This window comes from Cololabis saira, chromosome 1 (assembly GCF_033807715.1).
Source record: "Cololabis saira isolate AMF1-May2022 chromosome 1, fColSai1.1, whole genome shotgun sequence".
NCBI classification, from domain to species: domain Eukaryota; kingdom Metazoa; phylum Chordata; class Actinopteri; order Beloniformes; family Belonidae; genus Cololabis; species Cololabis saira.
In genome coordinates this window covers 9,811,629-9,831,251 of record NC_084587.1, presented here as the reverse complement: position 1 = coordinate 9,831,251, position 19,623 = coordinate 9,811,629, and the positions used below count along the sequence as shown (strand labels likewise).

Sequence of the window (19,623 nt, the reverse complement as noted above, 5' to 3'; positions counted from 1 at the left end):
GCTCTTCCTTGTCGGCCTCTGGTCTCGCGGGTGGCGGGGTTGCTCCCCCCCCTCCCCCACTATAGATACACTTCAGGTGGAGCTTTGTTTGGTTTATTACACACACACACACACACACACACACACACACACACACACACACACACACACACACACACACACACACACACACACACATAGTCATTTAGTCACATGCATACACACACACACACACACATGCATGATCATATACATACACACACACACATAGACATACACACTGGCTTGTTCACCTGCATGCTGGCTCTCTAGTTTTTGGGTTTAGGTAGCGGTAGCGATAGCTTAGCTCAGACTGCGATCAGATCTCAAGATTTAGGTCGATTGCTGTTCGTGTTTTGGATGGCTCCGTGCCGGTTTCGTGCTTTGTTTGTGGTTTTTTGTTGCAGATTTCCAGTGCTTGACGTGTGTCTCCGTGTGTTCCTGTTTCCTGGATTGGCAGTGGATGTCGTCACCACCCCCCCCCCCCACCCCCAACCCCCCCCCCCCCAAAAAAAAAAAAAAAAAAACACTGGGTTTGTATGTGTATATTTATGTATGTGTACGCATATGTGTGCGTATATATATGTATATATTACATATAGTAATAATGCACATATATACACTTTTGGTTTCTACCGTCATGGTATCAATCAATAATATGTGTGCAGACAAGGTAAAAAAAAAAAAAAAAAAAAAAAAGTAAATCAAAGAAATAAGGACAACTATTGTGCAAAAAACAAAAACAAAAAAAATCACACATAAACGAAGAAAAGAGCCCTGGAAGTTCACTACTGATTCAAACCGGAAACCGGAAATGCTTCGCTTTCAAACGAACCAATCACAGCCCTCTCGGTCTGCGTGTGGTCTGCGTCTCCTCGACGCGTAGTTACAATTTTCGGGAGGTGCACGTCAGTGACGGCGCAGGTGACGGCGTGTCCTCTGCGTCGATCCAAACCACACGCCGTAGACACGGCGTCCTTTTGACGCAGAAGCATAATTCAGCCTTAAGATCTACTGACATTAAGAAACCAACTCTCCCATGTTTCTGTTTTGTGCGTTCACGTACATATCCAGGGTGTCTACAGGTTTGACCAAGTTAAATTTAAGATTTTTTAATACCATTTTCAAACACAATTTAAAACCAATAAGACACTTTGAACTAGGGGTGGGAAAAAAAATCGATATTTCAATATATTGTTGTGCTCTCTGTTTCAATAAATAATCGATATACTGTCGGCTAATATCGATATTTTATTACAACACACATAATGGTTTACGCGGTTGTCACCGCACTATTGTTCAAGCTCTGCCCCGCCCGCCCCCGCTGCCCTCGTGAGCAAAACAAACATATCAAAGCGGCCGCCTGAGAAACCAGCTCAGAAAATACAGAACCACGGGTTACTTCGTACAGACAGCGGGCTGAGCAGCACTGTTAATGCTGGAAGTTACTGGTGTTTAAGCTGCCATGTGCGTTAATGTCCGCTCACACAGACAACCAGCTGCGTTAAGAAACGGACCCCGCTCCGCTCGCGCTCCACGTGAGGAGAGCGGCTCGCGTTACACCAACGCAGATATACGCCGTAGGGTACGCGGCGACGCGTACAGTACGGTGCGTGTCGCCGCGTACCTTACGGCGTATATCTGCGTTGGTGTAACGCGGAACCATAAATCAGCCTTTACACACGACACGGACACACTCGGACACACGCCCACCCGTGCAAAACCAGTGTTCAGTGCTTTGGATATTTCAGCTTAAATTTCAAAATGTTATATTAGTTCAATGAAGTTCATATTATTTATATTTATTATAGCTTGTTTGGTTTCTTCTGTTATCGGATACAGTTTGTCATGATAAGTGAAAAATGGCTGATACTTCATGGCAATATGTGTGTGTGGTGACAGAATAAATTAGACAGGCTAAAAGGATATTGGAAAAGAAGGCATATTGAAAAGCCTATTTGAGTTATTTCTTAGTTATTTCACAATAATTATTTGTGAAAGTATTATTTCACTAGTTATTTTACAGTCATATAATTCAGGCAACAGGGGAAACATTTTTTTTAATAACACTAATCCACATCAATATCGGATCAAATCGAATCAAATGGTGATAATAGATTCTGAATCTTAAGAATCGGATCAATTCTTGACATTTTAATAGATACCCAGCCCTAGGAGGCAGTGAGGTACTGTGCAAAATTAAGTTGCTTACTGACTTTTCAGTATTAGAAACAAAGCAGTGCACTGTCCTGGTTTATATAAAACATGTTATTAATGTTCATGCACTTTAATTTGTCCAGCTGTACAGTGTTTACATTTACAAGCCTAGGAGACAGTGAGGAAATATACAAATGCACTTTCTTGTATGAAGTTTTAGCATTGAATAAATGCATAACTACAGACGTTTTCCTTTTTATAGGTATTTTTTCTTTTTCAGTCCCATATATCGTGATATATCGCTCTTACCGATATATCAATATATCGATATATCGAATATCGAAAATATCGTGATATTATCGATATCCTGGGCCACATATCGCCAAAGTATCGAATTGGGACTTACCCGTATCGTCCCACCCCTACTTTGAACCCAAATTTGCATTTACCGATATGTGCTTGCCTTGTCTCGATACTAAGTCGATTTAGAAATCCATTGCTGAGGTCAAGGTTGCCAGATCTGACAGGTTCCAGCCCAAACGCCATGTCAATTATTAAATGCGTAAGAGATTTCAAGTCATACGCAAATGAAGCTTCACAACACCAAAGTTTACAATTAAATTGAGTAGATTAAAGTTTAATCTACTCAATTCAATTGTAAACTTTGGTGAAAAGTAGAAACTTGCACAATAAACTCACTGATATTTTATTTGCTTTAATCATTAAAGCAAATAAAATATCAGTGAGTTTATTGTGCAAGTTTCTACTTTTCTCTGCCATAATGGAAACATTTTTGTTAATAATTTCTCCTAAATGTTTTGTAAAAACCAGGAAAAGCAGCCCAAATTGTATCAACCCGCCCAGTCCTGTATTTTTCAGTCCAATTGGGCGGAAATCCGCTCAACCTGGCAACGCTGACCGAGGCAAGAGATTCTCCTCAAAACGGTTAAATAAACTTTTCCTTTTTCAAAGTGTAAGAAAACTTTTTAATGATGACCGGATAAAATCCCTCTAAAATTGATTCAAAAATTAAGACCCTTGGATTGAGATTTAAGACAAATTAAGACATTTAAAGGCCTTATTTTAATGGAATTTAAGACTTTTTAAGGACCCGCGGCCGCTCTGATGCCGATGGTGATAAATGAGAAAAAACTAAAATCTAAAGGACACTTTAAGGAAAAAACACACATGGATACAGACACCTCCAGTCTGCTGCGTACCCGATCAGTGAGTCAACACCACATCCCACCCACTAGATTTTTGGCGCCAAACTGAGATACCACAACACAGGGACTTTACTCGGCCCTGTAGAAGTTTATGACAAATCGAAGCCCCGTAAAACTATTCAGGACCCCTGCTAATGGAAAGCCACCACTGTTTAAAACCAAGAAAGGACAAAAACCTTATAATTAACCATAGCTTGGATAGGACTTCTTCATGCAACATTTGAGCATATTATGCATCAAAGCTGTTTATATCTGTCCAGAAGGGTCCCATAAGGCCTAACTGACATCCGCCCCTTTCATACAGCATTAAACTCGAATAAATCAAAATCTACAGCACTGTCATTCCATGAATTATCATAAATATGTACATTTTATATTGTGATGGGGAAAAAAGCGTTTCCCATACTTGATGAAAACACAACTGCTGAAAACCTCAGAATAAAGCCTTGACTAGTACTCGGCCCAAACAAAGATTAGCGGTGGGAACGCCAATGTTTTGTCTACTGGAATGTGTCATCCTCTACACTTTAATATCAGTATCCTCCTCCGTTTTCATTTAATTAAATCTACCAAAATCTGGATCATCTCTCAAGTCTTATTCTTGGTAACTCAGCTTTCAGTTCAGTTATTCACCTAGTTGGAAAGAACGTGTTAAAGGGGTTTAGGGGGTTTTTCCACAACATATATTTTCTTGAACGCATTAAGATAAAATCCACACAAGTACTGGACAGTTATTCGTCCGTGTGCCGCAGCTGTCGCGTACGCCGCCGTCACTGACACCGCAGGTGGTCCCAGCTGCAGAGTTAGCGCTACATTAGAGATTGTTACTTTTCATTTTAACGGGTCGGTGCATTTGTTCCCCTCATTGTATCGTTGTTTTCCTTATATTACACTGTATATTGTGGTCTGGAGAAAGAAATACAAGCAGCTGGAGAAAAAAAAACACTATTTCACAGTTCAGATTGATAAGCTAGCCCACACACGCAAAAATGATACACGGTTTCAACAGCGGCTGCTCAAGCGGATGATGTCCACTTCAGCACTTACATCACTACGGGTAGAAAAATTAAATTATCTATGACCATTACTACAAAAGAAAGAATGGAAAATGAGCAATTATGAAAATAATAGCACTTTAAACCAATCAAATCTCAACAGAATCAAGAGAAACAGTAGGTTTATCCATGAACGCTCACACACCGTCTTCTGTGTGCGTGCGTTATTAATTTAGTTTGTTAAAAATGTGTTCTGAAGTGAAGCGTGCTGGTGCGGTGAACATGTTTTATATGTATCAATAATGAGCCAATTAGTCTAGATTACTTCAGCTAAATGTACCCCCCCCCCCCCCCACACACACACACACAGACACACATGTGCAGATGGACATAGGCAACATATGTCCAACAGAAAGAGAACAAGTTTTGACACTATATTTTGCACTTCAAGAACAGATTTTTGTATCCCAACGATGAAATAATATCTGATGGTTTTGGAGATGGCAGCGGTGCCTGTAGGGGGCGCTACAAAGCTGGTGGTTCTAATGTTAAACTATCCTCGTTCGCCTTTGGTCGTCCCCAGAAACGTGTGTTAAATGCTAACTGGCGCATGTAATAGGTGGAGGCAGCTGAGCCGGTGAGAACCGAGGAATCGTGGTGAGGAAATGTCTCAGCGACGAGCCGAGAGCAGTAATGTGGCTGGAACCATCCGGACAGTTCGGGAAGTGATATGAAAAGGCACCAGGAAGGATTAGAAGTAAACAAATGGCAAAACCTTAAGGGCAGATTTCGAAGTTAGTCGGAAGCATGAAAAAACCAAAACACACAGCACTTTTGCTGATAAATTATTCAATAAATATACTCCCAAAGTAGGTTGAGGAGGCTTGAATAATGTTTTAAATGTCTGCAATTACGCCGATCGTCAGCAGCAGCAGTTTTAGCAGCACTTGTGCTGGATGTTAAGGAGGATTGGAGTGTCTCAGAGCCATGTTTGGATATCCAGGTTTCTCTCAGCAGATCTTGGATTGTGTGCAGATATCAGATGGCGTCAGTTACGGTGTGGACAGAGAAGAGAAGATGAGTTATTCAGAGTCAAAGAGGAGGCGAGGGCACTGGGTAATAAGGTGAGACATGTTTCACAGCTCGTGGCAGAACAAGAACAGCAGCATTAGCGGCTATTACAGGACGAGAGCAGTGGAGTGAATGAAGCAGTGGCCGGTGACCTGGAGAGGAGTGGAACGGTCCTGAATGAAAATGAGGGCGGCTTTATTGCCAGCTTTGTGAGCTGGAGAGCTGGAAGCCATTCTAGGTCAAAACAGTAGATCAGACACAGAAAATGAGAATTTTTCTAATGGTCTAAGTCAGGGGTCTGCAACCTTTATTATCAAAAGAGCCATTTTGCCTCCACTTCTACAAAAAATATTATCGGGAGCCGCAAGAAATAACAGAGATTTTAAAAGTTTTCATCTTATTTTAGCTGTTAAAACCCCTAAATAGAACAGAAGTGCAGTGTGCATTTGTAGGTGTACTCTGAAATAAATTAAACTGTGAACTGTAGGCCTATTTCAGTCTATATTTGTGTAAAAGTAAAATAAAAACTACCCCAATTTAGTATAAATAAAGCATTTCGCTGCAGGTTAGCAGCTTTAATAAGAAATATAGAAATCAAAAATAGTTCTTTTAAAATTAGATGGCATCGACTCAAACTCCAAGATAACTGCCCAACAAATTAAACTAATAATATGACGAAAAATGAATTCAGAAATATCGTTTTTTTCCAAAGGTAGCCGCTACAATGTGGATGAAGAGCCGCATGTGGCTCCGGAGCCGCAGGTTGCAGACCCCTGGTCTAAGTAAATGTTTATGACCAAAGAAACCCAAAACAAATTTAAGAAATTAATATTGTGTACATATAGTTTATAACCCTATTTACATGAAAAGGATTTGTCTGATTACAACACAAATGTAAGTATGTAGGTTCTTCAATTAAAAAAAGTAAAAATGTAAAATCCCATATGTAAATAAATGAGAAGTATATTTAAATATGTGGGCTACTCAGTCATATTTCTAAAACATAAAGTAATTTATCAACAGCTCTTCCTCCTTTATCACGTAATCAATTACTGCACTATTTTTCTGAAAGAAGATTTTATAAATCTCTGATATTCATATAAAGACTGCTAAGTTTAGGACAAGTATGCATGTGTATTATAAACTTCTTAAAGACCAGTGCAAGACGATAGAAAACAGTCTGTTTTAACTCTGGCTACGCAGAGTCATAAGCAAAAAGTGACTTGAGAGCAACAGTGAACCGTTAACTGAGTGGACACAGGTGGATAACTCCTGGAGATGATAAACAAAGGTGTTGAGGTATTTCTGCTGCCTTAACTTAAAATATGCCCCACACTAAAAGATGGTTAATAATGCAAGTAAGTGGTAGGCAGTACTGGAGTTGAGGGGGGATGAGGGGGGATGGCATCCCCCCCTGAAATAAAATGGTCAAAATCCTCCCCCCTGTAAAACTGCCATCCCCCCTTTCCATCCCTTATGTCATTTCATCAATTAATGTGGTTTTACTGCTATTTCAACATTTAGAGTCATCACCAGAAAAATAACACCAGAAAAATAACTTATTTGACAATTTTCACTTGAAATAAGTAGAAAAATCTGCCAGTGGGACAAGATTTATCTTCTCATTACAAGCAAAAAATCTTTTTTGCAGATTTTTCTACTTATTTTAATTGAAAATCTACTTGAAACAGGTGAAAATTGTTGTTTTTTCCAGTGATGAGTCTTGTTTTAAGTGTGAATAGATTTTTTTTACTAAAATGAGACATTTTAACTAGAAATAAGACAAATATTCTTGTTAAGATTCTGAGTTTTTGCAGTGATCCATTTTACTTATCCTGTGAAGGACAGAGTCATATTGAAGTTCAGAAAACTGTTTTTATTGTTGTGTTTTGATGTATTTGATGTAAGCCCAGTGGATATTTAAAGCTTACAGAAGGCTGCATTTAACTGCTGCTATGTCATTCCTGCAGTATTTCTGCAGGTGTTTTGGTCAGTGCTATTATTTGTAATATATTATATTATTTGTAATCAGCACAAATTATCTGTCCCCATATGATAAAATCCACCAACCCCCTGATTTATTTTACAACTCGAGTACTGCTGGTAGGCACCTACAGTCTTGAGTCCTGACAAGTTTCAGCATTACAGTCGTGTGTTGGTGCACCAGGCAGCTCCGTGAGGCTTTGGTTCGAGCCGTGCAGAACCATTTCTATCAATACTGCTGCAAATGAGCACCAAATTAGACGCTTGTTGGTTCTGATTAGTATCTGAGATTTTTGTGTGCATCAAAATCTAAGCCCTCGTTTCAGCCGCTGGACCTGAACCTGCTCAACAACTCTGGGTGAGTCGGGACATTTAAGGTGTCCACAAACTACACGACTTTAATTTTGCAAACTTACAGAGGTGTCAAGTAACAAAGTAAAAATACTTCGTTACCTTACTTAAGTAGACATTTTGGTTATCTATACTTCACTGGAGTAATTATTTTTCAGACGACTTTTTACTTTTACTCCTTACATTTTCACGCAATTATCTGTACTTTTTACACCTTACATTTTAAAAACAGCCTTGTTACTCTATTTCATTTCGGCCTTTAAAAAAAACTATCCAGTTAAATTGCTCCATCCGGATAGAGTGAATTTGGTTGTGGTTGTGGCACAGATGTTGTAGGAGCTATTTCATTAGTTTATTTGGTTTGTTTATTATTGTTCATTTATGGGTCAACACTAGGGGGCGCTAAGCAGTTCAATCATTGAATTGAGGGCAAGGTAATGCAGCCCAGGTGTGTCAGACAGGTAATGCACTGGGAGGGAAAATGTTTTTTTTACCTGAGGCAGCAAGACAGAGCAGAGAGGCAGCATGTTTGAAGCATGTTTGTTTGCTGTTGGAAAATAAATAATCTTAAACTGGATCTTGTCTAAAAACTGGATTTTTTATCTGCCTGAGTAAGCCAAACCGACCTGGTGCATTTGTGGCCCTTTGTAAGTTTTGATTTTTGAACTTTGAAACTTTTGAACAAACTTCTTTTTCTATGAACTTTTTTCTTGTCTACAAATGGTCACAACAGATGTTCTTGTCCAGTTTTGTTCTTACATCCGTTCCCTCAGATTCCTGCAACTAAACTTGGATGTACATTCCAATAAAGGTTAGGATAAATGATAACATGCCTCTGAAGTTTGACTTTTTGCACCATTACAATACTTATAGGCAACTAGTCATCATATCTCCTGCTCTCTGAAACACATGTTAATGCTCAATAGTACACATATATGGTTCTTTAATATATTTGCATTATACTATAAGATTCATTCATTTTCAATGGCTCTTGTCCTTAATGGCTTTTTTCCCCCTTACATTACTTTTACTTTTATACTTTAAGTAGTTTTGAAACCAGTACTTTTATACTTTTACTTGAGTAAAAAACTTGAGTTGATACTTAAACTTCTACAGGAGTATTTTTAAACTCTAGTATCTATACTTTTACGTGAGTAATGAATGTGAATACTAGGGCTGTTTGATTAATCGATTTTAAATCGTAATCGCGATTATGTAATTAGAACGATGTTAAAATGTGAAAATCGTAAAATCGATTTTTCAAAAAAAAAATATATATATAATTTTTTTTTTTTTTAACCTTGTCTGCACACATATTAATGATTGATGGAAATACCTCTCAATACCTGCGACAAGTGCCCCATCGGAGAGGCTCTTTAGTGTAGGAGGGGGCGTTGTAACATGCCACCGGGCATCCCTCAAGCCAGATGCGGTAGACCGGCTCGTATTCCTTGCAAAAAACTTGCAAATGTGAATAGCAAATGTAATGACTGACATTACACACCTTTACCTCCTTCATGGGTTGCATTATTATTTAGCATGCAAAGACCCAGTTTAGTTTAATTAGAAAATGTCTTGTTTTATCTAATTGGAAATATAACTTACTGTATGTTTGCAAGTGCTGATTTGCTGATTTTTTTTTTTCCAGAGATAAAACTTTATATTTTATTATATTTTTTAAAACTTTTTTTCAACTTATTTTACAGAGTTTTGCACTTTATTCATTCATTTTTGGTTTAATAAGAGCAAAGTTTGCACTTAAAGCCCAATGGGGCAAATGTTCAATAAAAAAACAGCATATTTGAAATAATTTCTTTGCCTTTTGTCAATTCACAAAATAATCGTAATCGTAATCGAAAATCGGATTTTGAGAGAAAAAAATCGAGATTTTATTTTTGGGCAAAATCGAACAGCCCTAGTGAATACTTTTGACACCTCTGCAAACTTTACACATTAAATGAGTCATGTTCATCTTCTTCTTCGTAGAAACTACATTGTAGAATCCAAGGTCCAATGTTTATTTACTAATCGACATTAGATCAAAACCATAAAGTAGCAGACGTGTGTAGTCGTGAATGTAAAAGAGGAATTAGTAACTGGGGTTACATGAAGTCTCTAAGACCCTGTAAGCACGAGTAAAGCTTTAGAGAAAAACCCCTCCCTTTGACAAATAAATGTGAGAAAGGTGAATGCGTACGGGAGCATATGGTAGTTTCTTAAGGACTAATACCCACTCAAATCCACCTAAATGAGGGCTTACCTGTGATCTAAGAACAGGAATTTCCATTCCAGACTGTGCCTGGAAGTGAATTCTTCATTGGGCTCCTCTACTGTACACATTTCCTACAAATAGAAAGCAAGAACATTTAGAGAGGAGATCACGTTCCATAAAATGGCTTAAAAAGAGACGTTCTCTCATTAAATACCTTGATAAATTGCGGTTTGGCCAAGCGAACGGTGGCTACGAAGCACACCTGGTCATCGAATGCGGGCTGCAGCGATCGCTGCAGAACGCCTGCGAGGCCGTTCCTCGCTATGTTGGGAACTGCACAATCAAGAACACAGTTGTTTATTCTGTGACCTACTTAACGTACTGTATATCACAGCTCGGAGTGTTTCTGAATATAGAACATGGCACGAGTACTGCCGGGATCACTGGTCGAGATGTTGTTGAGGCTTTAGAAAAAGTCAATGGCGTAATCAGCTAAAAATAACCTTTACTTTTAACATCCACATAAAAACACAACGAAAACACAATGTTTTTTAGGGTTTTGTATTCGTATAATAATAAAAAGGAGCAAAAAACATCTAAACCCATGCAATAAACACGTGACTAGTTACATACCATTATTGAGGGACTTGAAATTGCCGATGAACTTAACATACTCGTAGACGGGAGTTTCTTTGGGGTCGATGGACCCTCGCAGCATATGACAGCAGAACTCCAAGTGATTTTTAGCTGGATGAGAGAAGAAAAAAAAAACTAAATTACAGCTGGATCTTGTCAAAACATTGCTCACTTGTACAAAATGATGACAATGTAGTCCGAGTGCCATTACAAAAATAGAGGTGGTAATAACACACGGCTCTGTTTTGTTGCTATATTCAGGATTAATAGCAGCTCTTTAACTGCTCTTCTGCGTGTAACTCAAACCAACGTATGACTAACACTCAAGTTCACTGTAGGGGAATGCATCTCTGTACAGAAAGTAAGATTCTGCTGCAACCATATAATGTTTGGAAAGAAATAAGATAATAGATGTGCAGTTTATGAGGAAATTTGTATTTATAGATGAGCTTGATTAGGGTTGCACGACATGTAGACAAATAATCGTCACTGAAGACATTTTTCATCCGACAAGACACAAAATTCTTCCTTTGATTGCAATCTAGCACAAAACTTTTCAACTGTTGACATATTTAAGCTCAATTCTGACATTACAGGGATTCCCAAAGAGCTGACTGAACATCCGGATGATTCATGTGCAAACGCACGAAGGCGGCGCTAGAAACTGTACATCGTATGTGGGTTTTTAGGTCGTATTATGTTTGTTTCTGCTTTACTTCCAATATCAAGGTCAAACAGACCAAAGCAGTTCCCCACAGGATACAGAACGCAGCATAACTGAGTCATCTGAAACGAGCTGGAGGTTTATAAAACTGTATGCTGTTACTGACTCTTCATGTAATCTGCATTCAGGCCCTCTGTATCGGTGGGGTGTGTCGATAGAGACTTGTATACTTCGGAGTGTTCCCCAACTGGAAGGAAGTTCAACAGATTCTGGTCCACCAAGTCTGCCTGGAAAACACACGTTCATGCATGAAAATACAGAAGAAGAAGAAAAAAACCGTCTCTTCAGCTCAGGGGTCATCCTGACTTGACTGACTTTAACCACACACTAGGGCTGGGCGATATGGACCAAAAGTCATATCCCGATATTTTCTAGCTGAATGGCGATACTCGATATATATCGATATTTTTTCTGTGCCATAATTGGGGTTTCCCCCAAAGCATTATAGCATAGCATCTCTGTTAGCTTCATTTTTTTTCTGAGGCAAACCCTTAAAAAAACAGTCAGTTTTAATACAAAGCCTCGTGCCAAATGTCACACAGGTTCCTTTATTAACAGAGGTCTGCACAATATGAAAATGTATAAAACAAATGAAATAAAAATAAACTGCCTGCATATATAGAAAAAAAAATGCTTCTTGAATAAAATAAAACAAATATCCCTTTCCTGCATAACAATTAAATTAAAATACACTGTGCAATTAATACAATGTAAACAGTAACAGGCAGACTTTTCCACTGAGGTTGACAGTTGTGCAAATAACAAAACATTTGTGCAAATCTCAAATAAAACATTCAAGTCAATTTGTCACAAAATAAGCTATATCAAAATCATAGAAAAAAACAAAAAAAACATTTTTAAATCGATATAAACGATATTGTCTCGTACCATATCGCGTTTGAAAATATATCGATATATATTAAAATCTCGATATATCGCCCAGCCCTACCACACACACAAGCATATCCGGTGGAAGCCTGTTTTGCTGCACACTGGGAAAGTAATACATAATGAACAACAGAAAGATCCGGTGTTACTTACTGGAAGGTGCTCTAGTAACGAGGTGACACTCTCAGAGACATAGAGAATGTTCCCATCGGTCATTATTGCTATGAAGAACCCATCCAAAGCCTGATTGAAAAAAAGAAGAACAGTGTTAAAGTCGATCTACAAGTATAGAGCAAGAAAAACACAAAAAAAAAGAAAGAAAGAGAGAGAATGAAACACAATTTGTGAGACTGACCTCCAGCATGAGCTGAGTGAACTCCTCGTTGCTGAGGAACGGAGGCTTCCAGTCCTGTCTGATCTCACTCGACTCTGACTGGGCTGCGATCTCTGAAGAACGAAGGGGAAAACGTTACAACGCTTTCACCAACATTTAAGGCCTTGCAGAAAATAACAGGAGGAAGAAATTATTTTTGTTTTATCAAAATGATTACATTCTCTAATAGACTTACTAGATCCCCCCCATTGTTCCAATCCGTTAGTATTCTCCATATTTCTGCAGTAAATGTTTTTCAGATTTGTCTTTTTGTCTATCAATCCATCCACAAGCTACTTCCAACCTTTTTTCATTCTTTATTTCAATTCAATTCCCAAATTCATCACTTTAATACTAGGTCTGCAAACAATCTCCATCCCACCTTTTTCAGGAGTACTTTTTCCCAATTTTCAGTTAGGTTCAGAGGTTCCTCTTTATTGGAACACCTTACCACGCCATATTAGAGAATGCTTGAGCACAAATAATTTCAAAAAACAAATCACAACTTTTTTGCAAACCCAGCTTAGCAAAACTTAACTAATTTCCAAAACTTTTCTGCACATCCTCATCAGATTCCTGTTTTTCTAGTAATTTAGCTTATTCTCCTTAGTTGTCCTATGTTTTACATATCTCTGTAGATATTGTTTGTTTCCTTATAGGAGGACCACTCGACAAGCCCTTAAGGGTTTTTTTGGTTCCTCCTGCACATTTTTTTCTGTTACATTGTATTTCTTTTTTTTTTGTTGTTGTTTCCTTTTTTTCTACATACTGTTTGTCTGAATTTTTGGCAGTTGTATACTTTTTTATGTGCAAATAAATTAAACTAAAATGATTGGGTGACAAAGAACGAGCGACAGTTAAAACAAGATAGTTTAACAGTAAACTGGATCACACAACGTGCCATGTCAGTGGCAGTTGATCCTCCAACAGCTTGTGCAGCAGTGATAAGAACTGGGATGTAAATGGTTATTAGCCCAGATACGATACCAGAAAAGACAAATCATTTAAATTTACGTGATTACATTTTTCTAAAAACATCACTAAGCACAACGTAGGGCTGGGGATCGATTCAAATGTCAAGAATCAATTTGATTCCGATTCTTAAGATTCAGAATCGATTATCAAGATTTGATTCGATCCGATTCGATTCGATTCCGATATCAATTTGGGTTAGTGTTATTAAAACTGTTTTTTGAGTTGTTGCATGAATTATATGACTGTAGTTATGCAAAATATGAATACTAGTATTATATTGAGATTAAACACCAAGTATTGGCAGCTAATGATGCTGTAAGGACCAATCAGCTCCCAGAATGCTGATAGAACTGCTTTCAGAAACATTGTGGGTCAGAATTTACAAACAGATCCAGGGAGGAAACAGAGACGGATGAAATCGGTTTTAATTTTTCCCACATTCCGTTTTTATTTGTTCCATTTTCGGTCTATTTTGGTTTTTAATTTTTGAGAATTTGGTTTTTAGCATTTTTTGCAAATGTAACCCCAAGACAGTGTATAAAGTAATGAAATATAGACAATTTATGCAATTATAACTGAACACTTTAATGTTTTCATACCTTTAAACATATTTAAAGGCAAAAACATGGCACCAGTTATTCTCGTGTCCAACAAAACATTACTTTTTTGGGGATAAACAAAAAAATAACCAAAAGTTGTAATGTAATGATGAAAAAAAAAAAAATACATAAATAAATAAAAGAAAAAAAAAATTTGAAAAAATCGATCTTTAGACATATGAATCGATTTTTAGGAATTAATATGAGAATCGATTTAGAATTGGGAAATCGATTTTTTCCAAACAGGCCTAAAACAACGTATAGTAAAATGATCTACTGCAGAGAGTAAACACAAGTATAAAAGTAAATGATATATCTAAAAATAGATCAATAGATATCTATCCAGCCAGGTGTTCCACAAAAATCACATGCAGTGAGGTGAGAATGACACAAAAAAAAAAGTGCTGACCTTTGTGTTTACACAGGAAGTCGATGCTTTTCTGCAGGATGGTGGACTTGTCCATCTTCCTGGTGTTGCCCGGCAACATGGTGCCAAGTTCCTTGATGAGGACATTGAACTGATCTCTCCGTTTCTTCTCCGACTTGTTACGGGACACACTGCAAAGCAAAACACATTTAAAAGATTCTGAATGTTTTTTTTCATCCATAAACATCATCACCTCAGCGTGTTCATCTTTTCATCCCGCTTACCGTTTGGCCTTGTCCTTCTCATCTTCTTCCATCAACCCATCAAAGATGCTACAATCATCTCTACAAGAGAGGGAAAAAAAAAAACACTGGCCGTTTAGCGCGTTGCTGTGGGTGCAAGCTCCTTGGCAGCTTGAAAACAGATATGCATTGATAATAATAGCAGATGACGGACGACGGCTAATGAGAAGATTCCTACTATACGCGCCAGCCGCTGGTTTATTTTTGGGTCACGCAAAAAAAAAATGGAGACAGAGGGAACGAAGAGAATGTGTTACGCGTGCCAAGACGGTTAAGAGCATTAGTAAGACGGTGTGTTTTCGCTTCAATTAAGAACAGTCAAAATAGTTGAATCATTATAAAACACAAGTTCAACATAAGCGTTTAACCTTTACGGCGTTATTTGTGCAAACGTGTGGAGATTGTGTGTCTATGCATGTATAATGGATATCAAGCGTGTGACATCTTTAGATACTGCGAGCGTGTGAGTGCGTGCGTGCCCCTGCATACCCTATACTCGATGTCATGGTGGCTGCGGATCAGGGCTGTGGCTGCAGTGATTTGTTCTTGAGGCGTGAGGTAGGCATTTGGAAGAACACCTGGACAGAAGAAACAAACAGCTGTTAGGCTTTACACTGCCATTCAGATGCAAGTACAGTAGTAACAAAGTCCCTTTATGTTTGTGTTTGATGATGAATAAAATAGTATTTTCAAGATTCTCAAGTCTTTTTTTTTTCAGTTTAGTTTATTTCGGTCATGACATCACTAAAAAAAAAAAAAAGAATAAAAATGACAACAAGAAAACTAATACACTGTTCAAAGAAAACATTACAAAAAAATTTCCAATATACAAATACCATCTAGACCGAAAAAGGTGTAGGCTGAAGCAAAGCTTATTATTTGCCTACCCTCAAAAAGATTAATTAAAGCAATGAATTGAAAGCAAGAAGTAAGAGAAAAGACTGACAGTAAAACAAATTGCCTCCATGGGGATAACAAAATTTCCTCAAGAAATAAAAAAAAATTAAAAATAAAATTAAAAATAAAAAAATAAACAGTCTACATGTTACCTTCATCCTTAAAAAATCAAATCAAATCACTAATTAAATAAATACACAACTCAACATAGCAAGCATCACCACTCATTAATTTGATATAAAGAAATCATCCTTCTTTTCAATGTTTTTTTAAATAAGGTTAAGTCTTAATGTGTTTACTTTAAACTAACAAATATCCAACTGCATAAACACATGTACATACACAAGAAAAACAATACATCTATATTATAAAGCAGGACGACAAACCACCGTCCAATCAGAGCAGGCCAAGACTAACAATTATAATTATCATTATTCATGTTATTAAGGCCTTTTGTCAGTAAGGCCAGAGCTTTACTGTTATTAACAAAAGGTTCTATTTGTGTTTGTTTTAGATACAGACTCCACTTCCTCATGTACAGGACTGTCTCAGAAAATTAGAATATTGTGATAAAGTCCTTTATTTTCTGTAATGCTAAAATGTCATACATTCTGGATTCATTACAAATCACCTGAAATATTGCAAGCCTTTTATTATTTTAATATTGTTGATCATGGCTTACAGCTTAAGAAAACTCAAATATCCTATCTCAAAAAATTAGAATATTCTGGGAATCTTAATCTTAAACTGTAAGCCATAATCAGCAATATTAAAATAATAAAAGGCTTGCAATATTTCAGTTGATTTGTAATGAATCCAGAATGTATGACATTTTTGTTTTTTTAATTGCATTACAGAAAATAAAGGACTTTATCACAATATTCTAATTTTCTGAGACAGTCCTGTACTGTACAGGATGTGTGTCTTAAAATTGGTGGTTTGGGTCTTTGATGTCACACTACCCTGGAAATGTTAGCAGATCACTGAGAGACATCGTTTTCTTACTTAGGAAACCCCAGACAATATAGGAGGAAAGTATTTTTAATCCAATAGCCAATTTAGACAACATGCTAATTTTATTTTCTCCATAATTTCCCTCCCTTTAATTACAGCAGATACACCCGTGTTTACCTACTATTTCATGTCAACAAGCCCGCTGTGACGAATCTATTTTAATAACGTCTCATACTTGAGGTCAGTAAAACATTAAAGCTATGTCTCACCCCACTGCAGCTTCTGCACAGGCCCAACTTGTGTTCCTTGTTTTCTCAGGGGTTATAGAAAGGGTTTGGGATCAATGGTCAAAGTCGGTGATGAGGTCATTGGGGTCTGGAGACAGTAACAGCCCACAGGAAACAGGTGGCGGTCAATCAAACCTGCAAGAAAAACCACAGCACAAGGGCTTCAGGATCTCAACAGGTAAGTCTGGATGTACAATAATAACAGCTATTGATGGTCACCCTGGAGATTGTAGGAGAAAACTCACTTCTTCAAGGAAAATGTAACTTTTTGTGAAGTTTATTTGAGATTACAGCAAATAAATTATGATTTTCACCATTTTTAAAACAACCATAAATAAGGAGGTTGCAGCGCTTTTTTCTGACTGGTTGATGTACCAACTGTATTATTTCCATCTTTCAGTCTCAATAATTTCATGTTTTTATCCTGGGTCTGAGGGAAGGGCTATTTGAGAAGAGATGGCAAAAGTGGACATTTTATCTAGAGAAGGCATAAGGATGCGGACCTCTTTTTTTTTTCTCTCTCTTTTCTTTTTTTTTGATATATTATTAATGTGCTAACCCACAAGTTTATGTTCATGTTTTTCTACTTTTTTTTTTTTTTTTTTTGTTGCACGTTGAATATACAGATCATTTTTGTAATTTGGTAAAAATGTGCATTTGTAATAACTTGAAAATCCAATAAAGACAAAGTGACAAAAAAAAAAAATAATTTCATGTTTAATACCTTGGTAATATATTATCTTTTAACTAAATGCAACACTAACTCAGACACTGATGTGTGCTTCAATCAGTTGAGAAAAACAGGAATCTGAGCAAGCTTTAACGACTGGGGACGGGGAGTGGCGATCGGGACAAAGACGGTGCTGAATGAGACACATAAAACATCCATCTCTGTTTCACGGTGGGTATTTTCAAAAGGCACAAATAAAAACATGCAAAGCCTGTAAAAAAAAAAAGAAGAAAAGTGTAACATGAGGTGCCTTAGGACCACAGGAACAGCTTCTTAAGTCTCACGATTAATGAAGAAGCCTTCATACCTACAATAACAGGAAATGCAGCAAACTGTAGTTGGTAGAGGTATTTTTAGAGGCTCCTTTTAACTTCTGGTTCAGTCAAAGCTTTCCCAGCATGAGAGGAAGCATTTGTACTGTACAATGACGGGTTGAACCAACAAAACTGTGCCCTAACAAAATAAGTCTCCAACAATTCATTAAAACATATAAATTACAAAAGTTTGGCATTGTGAATGCATGAGAAATTCAAAACTGAATCTATGTTTTACATCATCCGTAGAAATGTGTAACATTAACCAATTTATAGTCAACAAAAGGTGAACACCAGTCTGACTGCTTTGTAGACGGGTACATGACGAATACAACAAGCTTACCGGTAATTTTTTCAAAGCTCCAGTTGCTGTTAGTTGTTGCTAAAATATTCTCATCTCAAAGCATCACCAACCAGTGTCCACAAAGTAACTTTACTTGCATCGAAAACTCAAAAAAACCTTCAATATTTAATGTGAATGCGTTAAAAGACATACAAAACTGTGGAAGTTTGATAAATGGACCCTGATCACAAATCTGGGGTGCGTTTCCCAAAACCATCGTTGCAAACCACGTCATTAACTAACCAAACAGGTATGTTACAAGCACAAACCACAGTTGAAACGATGGAGATGACATACGAAGAAGTATCATTAGAAGTATGATCGCTTCTCAAAAACATCGTTGGAACGAACATTCACAAACACCCTCGTTAAGTTGTGTTGATCTCCAGTTAGATGCTTAGTTTATGGTTGAGACATCGATAATAGAGGACATTCTCGGTGGCAATGCTAATTCAAAATTATATTAACATATATAGGTATAAATAAATAAGAGTTTGATAAAACAAGATAAGTGGGCAATGTTTGATGTTAAATACATCTTATTATGGCTATTCTAAGCAAAATAGCTCACCTGACAAATACGAATTAATAAATAAACCTCTTAATTTTGTTTTACATTGAACATACTACAGTTAAACAGGAATAACATAAGTTATTATTGTGAACCTCAATGTATCAGCTAATATGTGTTGCAAGATGTTGGAAAATAGAGGAAATATGGACCAATTTGTGAGCGTGTCTTGTGGTGAGAATCGTTCTACTTATTATGTATTAATAATATTATTTTTATGGGGAAAAAAGGCAAAACAGAAAAAAACAGTAAAGCTTAAAAAAAAGAAAATAAAGCTAAAATTATACATTCCCTTTACGATTACGAGTATGCATTAAAGCATACTCTCAAAATCTCGATTGAAAACAAACACAGACAAAAGACTAATCTTTGAGCCACAATAATGAACCACTGCGAGTTGCATCAACGAAAAGAAAAAGGTTACCCACACGGGTCTCAAACACGCGCAACCATGTCAAGTGATCAACCGGCCACCGCGGTGACGCCTGGAGAAACCAGACAGGTAATGATCGACGCTTATAGAGTAAAAACAAACACATCTACAGACGGATATTACTAGAGTAACATTGTTACTGAAATGTTATGTCTATTTTACTCGTTTATGTGCAGACTACTACTGCCCCAATGCCAGTTAGTCTTAGGGCAACATT

At 37.2% G+C, this 19,623-nt stretch overlaps 1 protein-coding gene across 4 annotated transcripts in view; it reads right to left on the bottom strand.

Moving 5' to 3' along the window:
• The window catches only part of clockb (clock circadian regulator b), a 57,913-nt gene that overhangs the window by 30,788 nt on the left and 7,502 nt on the right, over positions 1-19,623 (bottom strand). For all 4 annotated transcript variants that reach the window (XM_061735696.1, XM_061735786.1, XM_061735873.1 and 1 more), the window contains exons 3-12: positions 16,998-17,150; positions 15,367-15,455; positions 14,860-14,919; positions 14,618-14,766; positions 12,617-12,708; positions 12,415-12,504; positions 11,480-11,600; positions 10,647-10,760; positions 10,228-10,346; positions 10,062-10,144 (exon numbers count right to left, since the gene is read on the bottom strand). In XM_061735696.1, coding sequence (XP_061591680.1) covers positions 10,062-10,144; positions 10,228-10,346; positions 10,647-10,760; positions 11,480-11,600; positions 12,415-12,504; positions 12,617-12,708; positions 14,618-14,766; positions 14,860-14,919; positions 15,367-15,383 — 845 coding nt within the window. In that variant the 5' untranslated portion in view covers positions 15,384-15,455; positions 16,998-17,150. The remainder of the gene's footprint in view (positions 1-10,061; positions 10,145-10,227; positions 10,347-10,646; positions 10,761-11,479; positions 11,601-12,414; positions 12,505-12,616; positions 12,709-14,617; positions 14,767-14,859; positions 14,920-15,366; positions 15,456-16,997; positions 17,151-19,623) is intronic.